Below are 18,172 nucleotides of genomic sequence, written 5' to 3'. Positions count from 1 at the left end.
AACCAAATATGCACAAACACAGTGAGCACACAGTGTGCACCAGACTGCATACACACACACTTACACACATCCAATGCAACTGTTAGAATTCAAATCCCCTCCCCTCTAAAAAGCCTACTTCTGTAGCTGTGGAAATCACCTCTCCTCTCCTCTGCTTTCCTATTCAAACTGAAAGCCCTGGAAAAGCACAGAGTCAGGGTGAGTAAGTAAAAAAGAATGTAAAAAAATATTTTGTAGCTGGCATTCTCCGATAAATAGATGTAGTGGTATCCATGGCAACTAAACCAAGCTCTCTCACAGCTACCTTGAAAGGAGCAACGTCTGAGGCGAGAGGGAAAAAAAGGGGGACTGTGTGTGTGCATGCATGTGTGTATACTACAGACGTAGTATACAGGCAGATTTCAGACATTACTAGTTCACACTGGATAGAGAGGTCCACTGAGGAGCTTCAACTAATCCGCTTCAACCTCACAATTCAGCAGAGGACAGATGTCTGGAAGAAATACAGGCATGCACATACACCCAGGGCTAGGCTAGCCTGCCACCGCAACACAAGCTAGAGACCAAAACCCCAGTCAGTATGTGAGTCCCAAATAGCACCCTGCTCCCTTTATAGTGCACTACTTTTGACCAAAGCCTCAAAAGTAGTGCAATATATAATAAACAGGGTGCAATTTGGGATGGAGACTGTCAGTTTCCCATTGGCTGTGCTGAGCCCCAGACCCAAAGACCCACTGTTCCCTTCTCTACTGCCAGAGAGTTATAAAGGATGGCTGGTTGGGTTTCAGCGGAACATTTTCACAGGTGTTCTGGAACAAGTCGTGTCCCGACAGAGATCAGCACCTCTGCACTAAATAGTGTCTGCTCTTCTAATCAGTCAGCCATGTGATCTCCATGTGCACCCCTCTTAATCTTTCTACTAGCACATAGCATAGCTGGTCACTCAAATAGAATAGAGCTTCATTGTCCATTGTGAAATGTCAAGTTGTCTTTTGGCTGTCTGTGTTCTGTGGGTTGTGATTTAATGAGTTATAGATCATAAGTGAGCCAGTGGATTGGTGTGTATTTATAATGAAAGACTTGTCCAAATGAGCTGATGTTAAAGCCTTAACAAGCCTGCAAAACATCTTCTACCATCTCACCCACACACAACTAAGTTGCCTTAGTTACAACCAACATAACACCCTGTGCCCCTTCCCTGGGTTCCCCCTACTGGGGGGAACACATACACACGCACGCACGCACGCACGCACGCACGCGCACACACACACACACACACACACACACACACACACACACACACACACACACACACACACACACACACACACACACAGGGAAGTGTTGTCTGTAATAATAGAGCGTGTCTCACCTGTTTTTCAACCTGCAGGCCTGTTTCTGTTTGTTTTAGGTTGAACACAGAGAATAGACTTTGACTCAGGCAGCACGCAGGATAAAGATCTAAATTAGACAGTAATCACAGCTAGGCAAACACACACACAACATTGATAGAAGACACGTGCCCATAACACACACCTACGATACGTGCCAGGATTACGGTTCTAACACAAGCCCATTGTTCTTAACAGTGATACACACCAATGAAACACACATAACCGTGTGTGTGTGTGTGTGTATGTGTACCTTGTAGCCATTATGGGTGTTTTTCTTCATGAGTGGCGTGGTAGAGCACAACTCGATGGCCTCCGGCTCGTGGAATATCACCGTGGGCAATGGCTCCTTCCTCAGTGTGAGCACGTTCAGCTTGGTCTTCAGCATCGTCTGGAAGTGCTGAGGGAGATAACGTCATGGTCAATCAATCAAGAAATAATTAAATATGCCCATCCATCCAGCCAACCCACAACATTCTTAGTTCCCACATTCCTAGTACGTTCTATTCTGATGAAATTGTACGAATCATGATTTAATTAACCTGCTCGGTTTTGTTAGGCTTTTTCAAGGAAACCCAGAAATTCCACAATCCCATTCCCTGCTCTGTAGGTGGGAGACCAGAGCGAACATGTGGTTCTGGTCGGCCTTACAAAACCCCAGATTCCAGTTTGGGACGAGGCAGCGTGGCTCTCATCTCCTGTTCTGACGGACACTTCACATATATAGAGAGAGAGCGAGAAGGTCCCTCATCTGCTGTCCACATTTCAGCTGAAGAACAAGAGAAGGGGGACTGTCACCCCAAACCAGAGTAAAGCCACTGTGACAGGCCATCTAAAACCAAGCACCGGAAGTGCCACAGTTACTACTCATCCTCCTACAAGACCCCACTACATCTCCATCATACAACCCAAACTCCACCTGTGGGAGAAGAGAGGAGAGAAGATGAGGTTTGACAGAAACGAGACAAGGAGGAAAGATGACGAGGAGAGAAAAACAGGAGAAAATAAGAAGAGACTAAAAGAGAAGAAGAGGAGAGGCACAGTTTTGAAACTAAAGCCACGTGTGTGAACGCTCGCTGACCTCCGCGTCAGCACTTTATGGCTTCCTGACAGTGCTCCACATTCCTGTGGTCAGCCCGGATTGGAGGGTGGGGGGGGGGCTCTCAAGGCACCGTGCGGAATAAAACTGGAATTCTATTCATAATATTTTCACTGCATTTTCATTATTTTATTATTCCTCTGGATTAAAAAATTGCCTCAAGGAGTTACAAATATGATTGATTCTATTTGGGTTGGGGATGAGGAGGAGGAGTTTCTGATTCTGGATCTAAGGAATAGACATTGATCCCCAATACTGGTTGTTCTCTCTCAATTCAATTCTATTCAAGGGGCTTTAATGGCATGGGAAACATGTGTTAACATTGCCTAAGCAAGTGAGGTAGATGATATACAACAGTGAAATAAACAATCAAAATTAACAGTAAACATTACACATACAGAAGTTTCAAAACAATAAAGACATTACAAATGTCATATTATGTATATATACAGTGTTGTAACAATGTACAAATGGTTAAAGTACACAAGGGAAAATAAATAAGCATAAATATGAGTTGTATTTACAATGGTGTTTGTTCTTCACTGGTTGCCCTTTTCTTGTGGCAACAGGTCACAAGTCTTGCTGCTGTGATGGCACACTGTGGAATTTCACCCAGTAGATATGGGAGTTAATCAAAATTGGGTTTGTTTTCGAATTCTTTGTGGATCTGTGTAATCTGAGGGAAATATGTGTCTCAAATATGGTCATACATTGAGCAGGGGGTCAGGAAGTGCAGCTCAGTTTCCACCTCATTTTGTGGGCAGTGTGCACATAGCCTGTCTTCTCTTGAGAGCCATGTCTGCCTACGGTGGCCTTTCTCAATAGCAAGGCTATGCTCACTGAGTCTGTACATAGTCAAAGCTTTCCTTAAGTTTGGGTCAGTCACAGTGGGCAGGTACTCTGCCACTATGTACTCTCTGTTTAGGGCCAAATAGCATTCTAGTTTGCTCAGTTTTTTTGTTAATTCATTCCAATGTGTCAAGTAATTATCTTTTTTGTTTTCTCATGATTTGGTTGGGTCTAATTGTGCTGCTGTCCTGGGGCTCTGTGTGGTGTGTTTATGTTTGTGAACAGAGCCCTAGGACCAGCTTGCTTAGGGGAGTCTTCTCCAGGTTCATCTCTCTGTAGGTGATGGCTTTGTTATGGAAGGTTTGGGAATCACTTCCTTTTAGGTGGTTGTAGAATTTAACGGCTCTTTTCTGGATTTTGATAATTAGTGGGTATCGGCCTAATTCTGCTCTGCATGCATTATTTGGTGTTCTACATTGTACACGGGGGATATTTTTGCAGAATTCTGCATGCAGTCTCAATTTGGTGTTTGTCCCATTTTGTGAAATCTTGGTTGGTGAGCGGACCCCAGACCTCACAACCATAAAGGGCAATGGGTTATATGACTGATTCAGGTATTTTTAGCCAGATCCTAATTGATATGTTGAATTTTATGTTCCTTTTGATGGCATAGAATGCCCTTCTTGCCTTGTCTCTCAGATCGTTCACAGCTTTGTGGAAGTTACCTGTGGCGCTGATGTTTAGGCCAAGGTATATATCGTTTTTTTGTGTGCTCTAGGGCAATGGTGTCTAGATGGAATTTGTATTTGTGGTCCTGGCGACTGGACCTTTTTTGGAACACCATTATTTTGGTCTTACTGAGATTTACTGTCAAGGCCCAGGTCTGGCAGAATCTGTGCAGAATATCTAGGTGCTGCTGTAGGCCCTCCTTGATTGATGACAGAAGCACCAGATCATCAGCAAACAGTAGACATTTGACTTCAGATTCTAGTAGGGTGAGGCCGGGTGCTGCAGACTTTTTTAGACTTTTTTAGTGCCTGCGCCAATTCGTTGATATATATGTTGAAGAGGGTGGGGCTTAAGCTGCATCCCTGTCTCACCCCATGGCCCTTTGGGAAGAAATGTGTGTTTTTTTGCCTATTTTAACCGCACACTTGTTGTTTGTGTACATGGATTTTATAATGTCGTATGTTTTACCCACAACTCCACTTTCCATCAATTTGTATACCAGACCCTCATGCCAAATTGAGTCTAAGGCTTTTTTTTAATTAACAAAGCATGAGAAGACTTTGCCTTGGTTTGTTTGGTTGTCAATTAGGGTGTGCAGGGTGAATACATGGTCTGGAAATGTACAAGTCTGCTGTTAATGATAATGCAGAGGATTTTCCCAAGGTTGCTGTTGACGCATATCCCACGGTAGTTATTGGGGTCAAATTTGTCTCCACTTTTGTGGATTGGGGTGATCAGTCCTTGGTTCCAAATATTGGGGAAGATGCCAGAGCTAAGGATGATGTTAAAGAGTTTTAGTATAGCCAATTGGAATTTGTTGTCTGTATATTTGATAATTTCATTAAGGATACCATCAACACCACATGCCTTTTTGGATTGGAGGGTTTTTATTTTGTCCTGTAGCTCATTCAAGGTAATTGGAGAACCCAGTGGGATCTGGTAGTCTTTAATAGTTGATTCTAAGATTTGTATTTGATCCTGTATATGTTTTTGGTCTTTGTTCTTTATTATAGAGCCAAAAAGATTGGAGAAGTGGTTTACCCATACATGATTTCTGACGTGCTGTTCCTTCTTTTTCCGTTGTCTGTCTGTCTGTCTCTCTCTCTCTCTCTCTCATCTTTCTTTAACTCTTTGTCCCTACTCTCTCTCCCTCTCTCACTCTCCTACCCTCTTTTTCTACCTCTCTCCACTCTCTCTCTCCCCCCTCTCTCTCTCTTTCTACATCTCCCTACTCTCTCTCTCTCCACACTCTCTCCTTCTCTCTCTCTTTCTACCCATCCCTCCCTCCATCTATCTCTCTCTCTCTCCATACTCTCTCCTTCTCTCTCTCTTTCTACCCATCCCTCCCTCCATCTATCTCTCTCTCTCTCTCTGACACAGCAGGCTCTGTCTGTACAGTCTGGTCCTCATCTAGCCCATTCACTGACTTCTTTGGACATGTGTTTTTAAAAGGTACGCCACATTCTCAGTAACAGCCCATTTTCCTTGTAAACACTGGTATACATTTCACGCGTGAGCGAGGCACGTGACTTTTCCCAAATAACTTTTGGATGAATGTTATGGATTGGGAGAGAGCATTTGAAAATAGAGTGGAGTAGACATTTTACACCATTTAGAAGTGACCATTCGCCTGTGAGAGAAGGAGGATTCTATAGCTCTGTGGGAGATGAGAGGAGACACAGTGCTGCCTAAGTGTAAATAAAAATAAAAAGTTTTGATGTAGAAAGAAACTGACAAAATGTGCATTGACAAACACTAATAAGTGTTCAGGTTGGCCTAGATGGCCTCTAGAGAGTGTGTGTGTGTGTGTGTGTGTGTGTGTGTGTGTGTGTGTGTGTGTGTGTGTGTGTGTGTGTGTGTGTGTGTGTGTGTGTGTGTGTGTGTGTGTGTGTGTGTGTGTGTGTGTGTGTGTGTGTGTGTGTGTGTGTTTGTGAGTGTGTTAACTATGATATGTGTCTGTACGCACAAGCATGTGTGTGCACGTACGTGTGTGTGCGTTGACTGCATGATTATGTGTCTATAGTTTACAGGTAACAGATGGTACGGTACACTCCCAGCCCTCAGGGAAATTTTCTGCTGGAGTAGACAGGCTCTCAGGTCAATCATAGCGTAAGCCACAGTACAACAACCCACTGACACGGCAGAGACACTGATTACAGGGGTTATACATAGGCTTGGGCGGTATACCGTATATACCGTTTCCCGGGATATTTGGAAACAGCCACGGGATTGTTTTCCAATGCCGTCAATACTATTGAAACTATTTCTTTGAAGTGTAGTAGCTACTTTTTAAGTAAATACCTGCAGTCAACTTGTGCAATACGTTAGGAAATGAAGAAGATTGCGTTCTTCATTTCACCTGTCACATAATTATTTATTATGAAGTTTACCGGTAGTCCCAGTCACATGGTGTTTGTTTACAAGCGCACAACAAACGAGAGACCGGAGCCTTGTGAGTCACTCACTGTTGAGCAGCATGTGCCAGGTGATCTAGGTAAATTATGGAATTCACAACTAAATGTTTGTTTAGGTTCTTGCTAAATCAAGCTTTGCTTGGTAACAAAACTCTTGCTGTTTAAAATTAATTTTGTGCGTGCAGCAAACTGTGAGTAGCATTTTTGTGTTACTTCTATAACTTTATGAGCTGGGATGTCTGTCCTGCAAATAGTTTAGGTCAGAGACTGTATAAACTGTTCGCAATGCGCTCGTTAGCTTTTAGTTAGCATTCGTTACGGGATTTTACATGTACTTGTTAGCATTGCTAAGCTTCTGATCTCAGATGGTTACCAAGCAAAGGTAACCAAGGTTTTAAAATAGAGGCCCCTCTGTTCAGTGCCGGTATAACGGAATATCCCAGGATGTTATATGGTCGGTATGAAGGTCAATCTGGATGCTGCCCAAGCCTAGTCATACATACATACTGCACATACCACCTTATTCAACACACAAACTGACTGATGTACACCATTGCAAACACTAGTCTGTAACGTCCACATCAGTGGAGGCTGCTGAGGGGAGGACGGCTCATAATAATGGCTGGAATGGAGCAAATTGAATGGTATCAAACCATGTCTTTGGTGTATTTGATACCATTCCACCTATTCCACTCCAGCCGTTACCTCGAGCCCATCCTCCCCAAATAATGTGCCACTAACCTCCTGTGATCCACATATACAGTGCATTCAGAAAGTATTCAGACCCCTTGACATTTTCCACATTTTGCTACATTACAGCCTTATTTTTCCTCATCAATCTACACATCATACCCCATAACGACAAAGCAAAAAAAAGTTATTAGAAATGTTTGTAAATGTACTACAAATTAAAAACTGAAATACCTTATTTACAAAAGTATTCAGAGTTCAGGTGCATCCTGTTAACATTGATCATCCTTGAGATGTTTCTACATGAGTCCAACTGCTGTAAATTCAATTGATTGGACATGATTTGGAAAGGCACAGGCCTGTTTATAAAAGGTCCCACAGTTGACAGTGCATGCCAGAGAAAATCTCAAGCCATGAGGTCGAAGGAATTGTCCGTAGTTCTCCGAGACAGGATTATGTAGAGACACAGATCTGGGGAAGGGTACCAAAAAATGTCTGCAGCATTGAAGGTCCCCAAGAACACAGTGGCCTCCATCATTCTTAAATGGAAGAAGTTTCGAACCACCAAGACTTTTCCTAGAGCTGGCCGGAAGGCCAAACTGAGCAATCAGGGGAGAAGGGCAGTGGTCAGGGAGGTGACCAAGAACCCGAGCTCCTCTGTGGAGATGGGAGAACCTTCCAGAAGGATAACCATATCTGCAGCACTCCACCAATCAGGCCTTTCTGGTAGAGTGGGCAGACAGAAGCCATTCCTCAGTAAAAGGCACATGACAACCCGCTTGGAGTTTGCCAAAAGCCACCTAAAGAACTCAGACCATGAGAAACAAGACTCTCTGGTCTGATGAAACCAAGATTGAACTCTTTGGCCTGAATGCTTGGCATTCAGGCCAAAGAGGAAACCTGGAGGAAACCTGGCACCATCCCTACGGTGAAGCATGGTGGTGGCAGTATCATGCTGTGGGGATGATATTCAGCGACAGGGACTGGGAGACTAGTCAGGTTTGAGGGAAAGGATGATGAACGGATCAAAGTACAGAGAGATCCTTGATGAAAACCTGCTCCAGAGTGCTCAGGACCTCAAACTGTGGCGAAGGTTCACCTTCCAACAGGACAATGACCCTAAGCACACAGTCAAGACAATGCAGGAGCGACTTCGGGTCGCTGAATGTCCTTGAGTGGCCCAGCCAGAGCCCGGACTTGAACCCGATTGAACATCTCTGGAGAGACCTGAAAATAGCTGTGCAGCAACGCTCCCCATCCAACCTGACAGAGCTTGAGAGGATCTTCAGAGAATAATGGTAGAAACTCCCCAAATACAGATGTGCCAAGCTTGTAGCGTCATACCCAAGAACACTTGAGGCTGTAATCACTTTGTTATGGTGCTTTAACAAAGTACTGAGTAAAGGGTCTGAATACTTACGCAAAATGTGATATTTTTATATATATAGACAGTTGAAGTCGTAAGTTTACATATACCTTAGCCAAATACATTTAAACTCAGTTTGTCACAATTCCTGACATTTAATCCTAGTAAAAATTCCCCGTTTTAGGTCATTTAGGATCACCACTTTATTTTAAGAATGTGAAATGTCCGAATAATAGTAGAGAGAATGATTTATTTCAGCTTTTATTTATTTCATCACATTCCCAGCGGGTCAGCAGTTTACATACACTCAATAGGTATTTGGTAGCATTGCCTTTAAAATGTTTAACTTGGGTCAACAATTTCGGGTAGCCTTCCACAAGCTTCCCACAATAAGTTGGGTGAATTTTGGCCCATTCCTCCTGACAGAGCTGGTGTAACCGAGTCAGGTTTGTAGGCCTCCTTGCTCGCACACGCTTTTTCAGTTCTGCCAACAAATTTTCTATAGGATTGAGGTTGGGGCTTTGTGATGGCCACTCCAAAACCTTGACTTTGTTGTCCTTAAACCATTTTGCCACAACTTTGGAAGTATGCTTGGGGTCATTATCCATTTGGAAGACCCATTTGCGACCAAGCTTTCACTTCCTGACTAATGTCTTGAGATGTTGCTTTAATATATCAACATAATTTTCCTCCCTCATGATGCCATATATTTAGTGAAGTGCATCAGTCCCTCCTGCAGCAAAGCACCCCCACAACATGATGCTGCCACCCCCGTGCTTCACGGTTGGGATGGTGTTCTTCGGCTTGCAAGCATCCATCTTTTTCCTCCAAACATAACGATGGTCATTATGGCCAAACAGTTCTATTTTTGTTTCATCAAACCTGAGGACATTTCTCCAAAATGTACAATCTTTGTCCCCATGTGCAGTTGCAAACCGTAGTCTGGCTTTTCGATGTAGGACTCGTTTTACTGTGGATATAGATACTTTTGTACCTGTTTCGTCCAGCATCTTCACAAGGTCCTTTGCTGTTGTTCTGGGATTGATTTGCACTTTTCGCACCAAAGTACATTCATCTCTAGGAGACAGAACATGTCACATTCATGAGCGGTATTACGGCAACGTGGTCCCATGGTGTTCATACTTGTGTACTATTGTTTCTACAGATGAACGTGGTACCTTCAGGCATTTGGAAATTGCTTCCAAGGATGAACCAGACTTGTGGAGGTCTACAATTTTTTTTTCTGAGGTCTTGGCTGATTTCTTCTGATTTTCCCATGATGTCAAGCAAAGAGGCACTGAGTTTGAAGGTAGGCCTTGAAATACATCCACATGTACACCTCCAATTGACTCACATTGTGTCAATTAGCCTATCAGAAGCTTCTAAAATCATGACATAATTTTCTGGAATTTTCCAAGCTGTTAAAAGGCACAGTCAACTTAGTGTATGTAAACTTCTGACCCACTGGAATTGTGATACAGTGAATTATAAGTGAAATAATCTGTCTGTAAACAATTGTTGGAAAAAGTACTTGTGTCATGCACAAAGTAGATGTCCGACTTGCCAAACTAGAGTTTGTTAACAAGAAATTTGTGGAGTGGTTGAAAAACGAGTTTTAAATGACTCCAACCTAAGTGTATGTAAACTTCCGACTTCAAATGTATGTATATATATATATATAAACTTAAAAAAAAAAAAAAAAACATCCTCTCACTGTCAACTGCGTTTATTGTGTAAATATTTGTATGACCATAACAAGATTCAACAACTGAACAAGTTCCACAGACATGTGACTGACAGAAATAGAATAATGTGTCCCTGAACAAAGGCGGGGTCAAAATCAAAAGTAACAGTCTGTATCTGCTGTGGCCACCAGCTGCATTAAGTACTGCAGTGCATCTCCTCCTCATGGACTGCACCAGATTTGCCAGTTCTTGCTGTGAGATGTTACACCACTCTTCCACCAAGGCACCTGCAGGTTCCCGGACATTTCTGGGGGGAATGGCCCGAGCCCTCACAGTCCGATCCAACAGGTCCCAGACGTGCTCAATAGGATTGAGATATGTTCATTAATTGTTTATGGTTCATTGAACAAGCATTGGAAACAGTGTGGAAACCCTTTACAATGAATATCTGTGAAGTTATTTTGATTTTTACGAATTATCTTTGAAAGACAGGGTCCTGAAAAAGGGACATTTCTTTTTTTGCTGAGTTTATAAATAAATTTGCAAACATTTCTAATAACCTGTTTTTGTTTTGTGATCATGGGGTATTGTGTGTAGATAAGGATGGTTTTGTAATATACATTTTAGAATAAGGCTGTAACGTAACAAAAAGTGGAAAAAGTAATTTAATGGAACTGAACCCAAAACTTTCCACTAGACGCACACACGAAGAGTCACAGACACACACGCACACATAGACACACACCCAGTCTGAAGATGAAAGAGCAGAGTGGAGCACACTAACAGATATTTGAGAGCTGGGCTGGTGTATGTTGGCGTTAGGGCGAGACAGTGGGCCATCTCAGCTTGGTCTCAGACTTATCAGACCATCTCTCTCTCTCTCATTCTGGCTGGCTGGCCAGACACTCACATAAACCGACATCAGCCTTGGCCCCTCAACTCACTACGACACACACACACACACATTTACTCCATCTGCAGCCTGACCAAGGCATTAAAAACACAGCTAGAGCAGCGGAGGACAGGTAGTCAGGAAGCCACACACGCCCATCCAGTGGTTAGCTCCCAAACTACAACTGGAACCCCTCTCCCTCTCCTCTAGCATGGTATGAGCCAGCCGTATCACCCTGGTCCTGTCAGACTGTGTTAACGGCCTCCGCCTCTGATCCTGGACCAGTTTATGAGTGGAACCATCACGTTTCACAAGCGTCTGAGAGGGCTAAATCCAGAGAGGACTGTGGGAGGTCCTGCGCCCTGATTGGTGGCTTGGTTCTGTGGGAGGTAGGCTGTTGTCACTCTAATTGGTGGGTCAATGGTGTTGTGGGAGGTGGACATTGACAGAAGCCAACCACAGACCCCATCCGGCTGTCCGTAAAAACATTGTCAACTCTCTGACGTAAATAACCACAGTTACCCTGCCCCCGCATATACAATAATACAGTAAAAACAACACATTAACTACCCTGACGGAGAGACACAATACACACGCTATATTCACAGTACAATAAATAAACCACAAAACCTACAAAACAACAGTTAAACAGTCGATTGGAAATGGGCTGTGGTAGTGTCGTGGTATAATTTGGGTAACAACCCATTGGACCCTCTAACTTAAATGTATTCTCCACAAATGCAATGTGGTGAACTGATGATGCCTTTGCTTTTGGCTTCAAAAAAGAGACCAAGGCCTTAAGGCAGGAATAGTGTCAGCCTTTGTCCATAGATACAGTGCCCTCTGTAATTATTGGGACAGTGAATATTTTTTTCATCTTTTGGCTCTATACTTGAAATCAAACAATGACTATGAAGTTAAAAGGCAGACTGTCAGCTTTAATTTGAGGGTATGTTCATCCATATCGGGTGAACTGTTTAGAAATGACTACATCAAGCTTGTGACTCTAGAAATTAGTTGGATGCATTTGCTATTTGTTTTGGTTGTGTTTCAGATTATTTTGTGCCCAATAGAAATGAATAGTAAATAATCTATTGTGTCATTTTGAAGTCACTTTATTGTAAATACGAATAGAATACGTTTCTAAAAACTTCTACATGAATGTGGATGCTACCATGATTAAAGATAATTCTGAACGAATCGTGAATAATGATGAGTGAGAAAGTTACAGACGCACCAATACTGTATTATACACCCCCCCCCCCCCCAAAAAAAACTAACCTCCCTGTTATTGTAATGGTGAGTGGTTAGCATGTCTTGGGGGTATGCTATTGTGCATTTGTAACTTTTTCACTCATCATTATTCATGATTCATTCAGGGTTATCCGTAATCATGGTATGTACAAAAACTTCTGTAATTTCTAAACGATTCACCTGATATGGATGATAATACCCTCAAATTAAAGCTGACAGTCTGCACTTCAAATCCAAAGTTTTGGAGTATAGAGCCACTGTTCCAATAATTACGGAAGGCACTGTTGTTGAATCCACATGGAGAAGCTTGTTTTTCTCACAACTTCCTCCTTCCAGCAGAGCAAAGACCAACCCAACCCTGACCACAGGAGCCCCAGACAGACAGACCTAGTGATGCTTCTGACCATGAGTGACCTCAAACAGGCCCGGAATCTGAACACATTTCTACACTGTCAGGAGCCAGACATTATGTCTGCTCAGCCAGTTTTCCATGTCAAAGAAAATGGTAATGTAGTCAATGTACAAAATGAGAACTATGAAAGCACTGTTGGCAGTGAGAGGTGCTGAGTAAGATGAACGTATGCATATACATTGGGAGATGGTTGTGAGCAAAGTGTGTGTGTGTGTGTGTGTGTGTGTGTGTGTGTGTGTGTGTGTGTGTGTGTGTGTGTGTGTGTGTGTGTGTGTGTGTGTGTGTGTGTGTGTGTGTGTGTGTGTGTGTGTGTGTGTGTGTGTGTGTGTGTGTGTGTGTGTGTGTGTGTGTGTGTGCCTGCGTGAGCACAGATCGGCACGGCACACGTTGTGAAATCGGTTGAAAATCGCTGAGCGATACCAGGGAGAGAGGGGGCTCTTGAAACTGATTCTTCAGGGGGATGTGTTAGGAGAGGAATGGGAGGACGGGGGAAGAGAAGAGGAAGTAGACAATGATGCATGATACATCCTGTGTTGCAACACAGAAGTCTAACATTGGACAAAAATATGTCTTAATATGGGACATTAAAGCTGTTGGTACCACGGGGGCCATTTTGTTGACACAAACACAATGTCATGTTGTTTATGTTTCATCATCCCTCTCTCCATCTGACACATACAGCAGATTCTTAATACCAGCCTGAAAAGGTGTCTGATCTAACATTGGCCCATATCTCTTCTTCCTGTAGCGAGACACTGCACGTTACCATGGCAACAGAAGTGAGAAAAGAGAAAAGGAAGGAGGATACCATGGTAACGACGAGCAAAACAGCCAAATACAACATTCTCGGATGTATAGGATACATGACAAACGGGCTATAGCGACTGATCAGTGCAGCAGCGAGCCATTGAGCGTCACCATGGCAACAGTTCAGTGGTGAGTCGCTGAGAGAACCAAAAATGTCCGTCACTTTAATGGTGAGAAACGACTGTAACTAGGCCTCTTTTTTACCAGAATCTTCATTCTTACTGGGTCTATTAATATCATTCAGATACAGAACTAAACGACAACTAAGCATCGTTAGGGGCACAGGGTCACATGACAAGGGGCATTAGTGCGCATGCATCTAGGCAGCGAGCTGGAACAGCCCCATTACCATGTGATAAATGGCTCTCCCTCAGGACCATACATCATCTCAGTACTTTCCCTGGGGACATGATTGATCACAGGGCCGAGGTATGGAGAGCTGAGGCCCGCCACTCTATGCTCGGTAAGCTGGGAAAGGCTCCATCAGTCAACCCAGCATATGGAGATCAGCACCAGAACACATGCAGGCCAGGCCACGCTGTTAGTACCACTAGGCGTTAATGAACAGATCAGGGAAGGCCAGACTGAATCTGAGAAACCAACCTGAGCCTCCCAAAAAAATTTGAGACATGCTTAAATAGGCACTTTGGTCACATTACGCCAATATTTTGTGAACAAAAGATGAAGGGGGTTAGCACTTGGGAGGCCCCTATGAAAACAAATGATTGATTTCAACAGTCTGTACATTCAAGAAGACAAACATAATTGTGCAGAAGTAGAGGTTATGTGTATAGGTCCTTATGGACATCAGAACATGTGATGGGAATAAATTGGTCCTTTCTGGTCTGGTGGCTGGTGTAAGCTGTAATTACTCAATAATTACAATGTAATAAACCTCTTAGAGTGGTAGTATTTCACGGTGTGCAGTTGTAAAATATGTAGATAGCATCGCTTAAAACTATTTACCCAAGTTTACTATGAGATTCAATCATCTTGATGCCTGGGCACTGTGAGAGGGATTGTGCAAGTTCATTTGGCAAAGTAGTCGACTCGACATCTGGATAGCATTACAGGAAACGTGAAGCCAGCCTCAGTGAACGGCTTGCCCCGTGCCCCTGGATATCAAAATACGTGTCATTAACAATTTTTCACCACTTCCAAACAGGTCAGAGAATCCGTGTTAATTACTTGAACTGTAGGCTAAGTGATTAATGACACCTCGGTTTGCAGTAATTTCATTGAGACTATAGAGCAGGGTTCCCCGACTGGCGGCCTGCTGGCTGAACATGGCCTGCGGGTGATTTATTTATTTGGCCCCCCATGTTCTGACCCCCCTTCAAAAAAGTGTTTTTTATTTAGTATTTTTATTGTTGGACATAAAAGCCTGTAAAAACACCAGCAAATCAGGTCCAAGTGATTTTAATTTGGGAAATCTGTTCCAAAGTATTCCCACGCATAAAGGCAGTGGTGTAAAGTACTTAAGTAAAAATACTTTAAAGTACTACTTAAGTCGTTTTTGGGTTTATCTGTACTTTACTTTACTATTTATATTTTTGACAACTTTTACTTTACTACATTCCTAAAGAAAATAATGTACTTTTTACTCCATACATTTTACTTAACAACCAAAAGTGCTCGTTACATTTTGAATGCTTAGCAGGACAGGAAAATTGTCCAATTCACAGACTTATCAAGAGAACATGCCTGGTCATCCCTACTGCCTCTGATCTGGCGGACACACTAAGCACACATGCTTTGTTTGTCTGAGTGTTGGACTGTACCCCTGCCTATTTGTAAATGATGTCTGAGTGTTGGACTGTGTCCCTGGCTATCTGTAAATGATGTCTGAGTGTTGGAGTGTATCGCTGGCTATCTATAAATTATGTCTCGGTGTTGGAGTGTTTCCCTGGCTAAAAAAACAAGAACTTTATGTAAGGAATTTGAAATGATTCATACTTTTAATTAGACTTTTGATACTTAAGTATATTTTAGCAATGACATTTACTTTAAAACAAAATACTTTTATACTTTTATTCAAGTAGTATTTTACTGGGTGACTCACTTTTACTTGAGTCATTTTCTATTAAGGTATATTTACTTTTACTCGAGTATGACAATTGGGTACTTTTTACACCCCTGCATAATAGAGATATATGTGGTCGTATATACAAATGTAAGCAAGGTTTGAAATGATTATGTTTCAGTCAAATATTATATCTGTTTGGGTTTCTTGCAGTCAATTTGCAGTCTACAAATTATTTGTAATATGTTCTGGCACCCTGACCATCCGCTCAAGGTGAACCCTGCTATAGGATGTTCCATGACCTCTGCAACATTACTCAATCTAAAAAACAGCTTGACAGACATTGGGTCCAGCAAGTAGATGTTACACAATATAGCAAATTCTCAGAATGGTTTATCATGATGAAAAACGGAAGGCCAGGAGTCGGATAAACCTATTTCTTACACTGTAACCTAGGCATGTATGAACGCGATACAACGTAGCCTCTAACTAGTTGGGTAATGGGGTTACTCGGGGGAGGGAAGAGGCAACACGAAAGAAAGAGAGGATTTGAATTAAGCAAAACGAGCCCACCATCGCGCAGGCGGCCACCTGCGTAATAAAACAATAATGTGTGCAATGATAGGACTGAAACACACAAACCATCCATGAAAGCCTTTGTGTTTTGCATCTGAGCAAAAAAACACAAACAAAAAAAACACATCAAAGCACAGAGACCAGGTTAATATGCACGATGGTTTTTCATACCGTTACAAATCAGACAGACATACAAACATCCCATAAATATGCGCTGGTCAGGAATACTAATCAAACCATACCTGCAATCGCTCTGTCGCTGGCTGCCACATTTTAGAAGAATCAAAGGTTTCCGTAACTACTGCTGCTGGTTATTCTCTATGTAGTCCAGCTCACATCTGCTTGTTCTCGGCGCTTGCTTCTCCTCTTCTGCAATCTGAAGAAAACAGACAGTGAATTCCAATGCTTGATGAAGCTTTCGCCTGCGAGCAGTTCCCGAGACTGGTCTGCAAGGGGCGGTAGCGACAGCCGCAAGGAAGGGCAGGACAGGGGGCCAGAGACCCCTTTTTTACAGACATACAAACTTTTCTGCTTGAATGTCGCAAAATAATTAAATTGACTGAATATTAAAGGCTCACATAAAAATATTGCCATTATTTTAAGCAATTTTGGTTAGTGTTGCTTGGTTTACTAATTGCTGTGTGGTATTATGGTTTGCTCAAATGGTCATGGTTTTGATGGTTGATGGCGCACTTCTAAAAACCCTGTTTTAACAACAGACACATTCCAGCCGTCTGGCTCCAGTGAAGTGGCTTCGTCAGATCTGGCCATGACTCAGTTTATAGGAGTTGTGGCTACCAATGGACCCCTGCGAAGGCCAAACAGTGCCCCGTGACCTTGGAGGTCATGGAAAGGGGAAAAGGTTAACAAAGGCTCCCCACTCAGACTTCAGTGTAGGGTGAACCTCATCAATAACCACTGGCTCCTCTCAGCTCCACAAAGTGTGTGTGTATGTATGTGGCTGTCTGTCTGTCTGTCTGTCTGTGAATGCGTGTGGCTCTGTGTTTGTGTGTGTGTCCATGAGCACGTGTGTGTGTGTGTCCATGTGTGAATACGGGTGTGTGTGTGTGGCTCTGGGTGTATTTGCTTGTGTGTGTCCATGCGTTCACATGTATGTGTGTATGTGTGTATGTGTATATGTGTGTGTGTTTGTAGGCGCAGTGAGTGACGAGACGACGCCACAGCCAGCCTGTATTTACAGATGTTTACTCTGGGAACATCTGGATTAAGCAGGAGGTCACCAAGGCCACACACGGGGCTAACAACACTCCTTATATGGGTATTTCCCACTGCTGACATGTTGTCTGGGGCAACTGGGCATGGAGAGACATGGAAAGGTGACAGGAGACATGGAACTGTCTATTGGTGGAAACATGTTGCCCATTTTCCTATGGTAGTGGATACTGCGTCTATAGACACTACTCATTCTGGCCAGTGTTGTTGAGTTCCTATAGTGTCTCTGTATTTAGCATGACTTTTGGTGGATTGATGCTAGATAACACCAGTACTTACAAAACCTCAGTTTTTCCTTCATTTGTTTAGATTGATTAGGTTCTCAGGATTTGTGAAATGCACAATATTGATGATACAATTTTGAGTTGGTTGTCAAACACTAGTTTAGTCCAAAAATAGTACTTAGTCTTGTGCTTTGGAGGTTATCCAAACCCACTTCTCATGTCAAGTCGTGATAAATCATCTTTTCGACTTCAGTATCATTTTCATGTTTCAAGAGTATTGAGATCTAATTGCTGAGGTTTCGGTCACAATACTCAAGAGACACTGCTGGAATTGGATTGGACAGAAGAAATACTGATTCCATTCCAAGGTTAGTTGTCCATTGGACTCCAGAAGACAGACAGAAGAAAAGGAGGCCCGTGACAACATGGAGAACAATGACGAGTGAAGACTGAACTCCAGCAACACCAGTAGAGCTGGAGCACAGTGGAGAAGACGGCCAAAGACCACAGGAAGTGAAGATCCTTTGTTGCTGCCCAATGCTCCAGCCGGCGTGACAGGATGAGTGAGTCAATGAGGTTTTACATATT

The 18,172-nt window shown here is 42.9% G+C and overlaps 1 protein-coding gene across 1 annotated transcript in view; it reads right to left on the bottom strand.

Annotated features, from left to right (window-relative positions):
• Nucleotides 1–16,590, bottom strand: part of LOC129822074 (PTB-containing, cubilin and LRP1-interacting protein-like) — a 39,792-nt gene extending 23,202 nt beyond the window's left edge. Inside the window, exons 1-2 of the mRNA XM_055879960.1 lie at nt 16,370–16,590; nt 1,645–1,791 (exon numbers count right to left, since the gene is read on the bottom strand). Of these exons, the coding sequence (XP_055735935.1) occupies nt 1,645–1,791; nt 16,370–16,399 (177 nt within the window). The 5' untranslated portion in view covers nt 16,400–16,590. The remainder of the gene's footprint in view (nt 1–1,644; nt 1,792–16,369) is intronic.
• Between the last annotated feature and the right edge of the window lie 1,582 nt (nt 16,591–18,172).

The sequence above is a fragment of the Salvelinus fontinalis genome, chromosome 24 (assembly GCF_029448725.1).
Source record: "Salvelinus fontinalis isolate EN_2023a chromosome 24, ASM2944872v1, whole genome shotgun sequence".
NCBI lineage: Eukaryota > Metazoa > Chordata > Actinopteri > Salmoniformes > Salmonidae > Salvelinus > Salvelinus fontinalis.
Note: the sequence above shows the minus strand (reverse complement) of the source record. Positions and strands in the feature narration are given on the sequence as shown.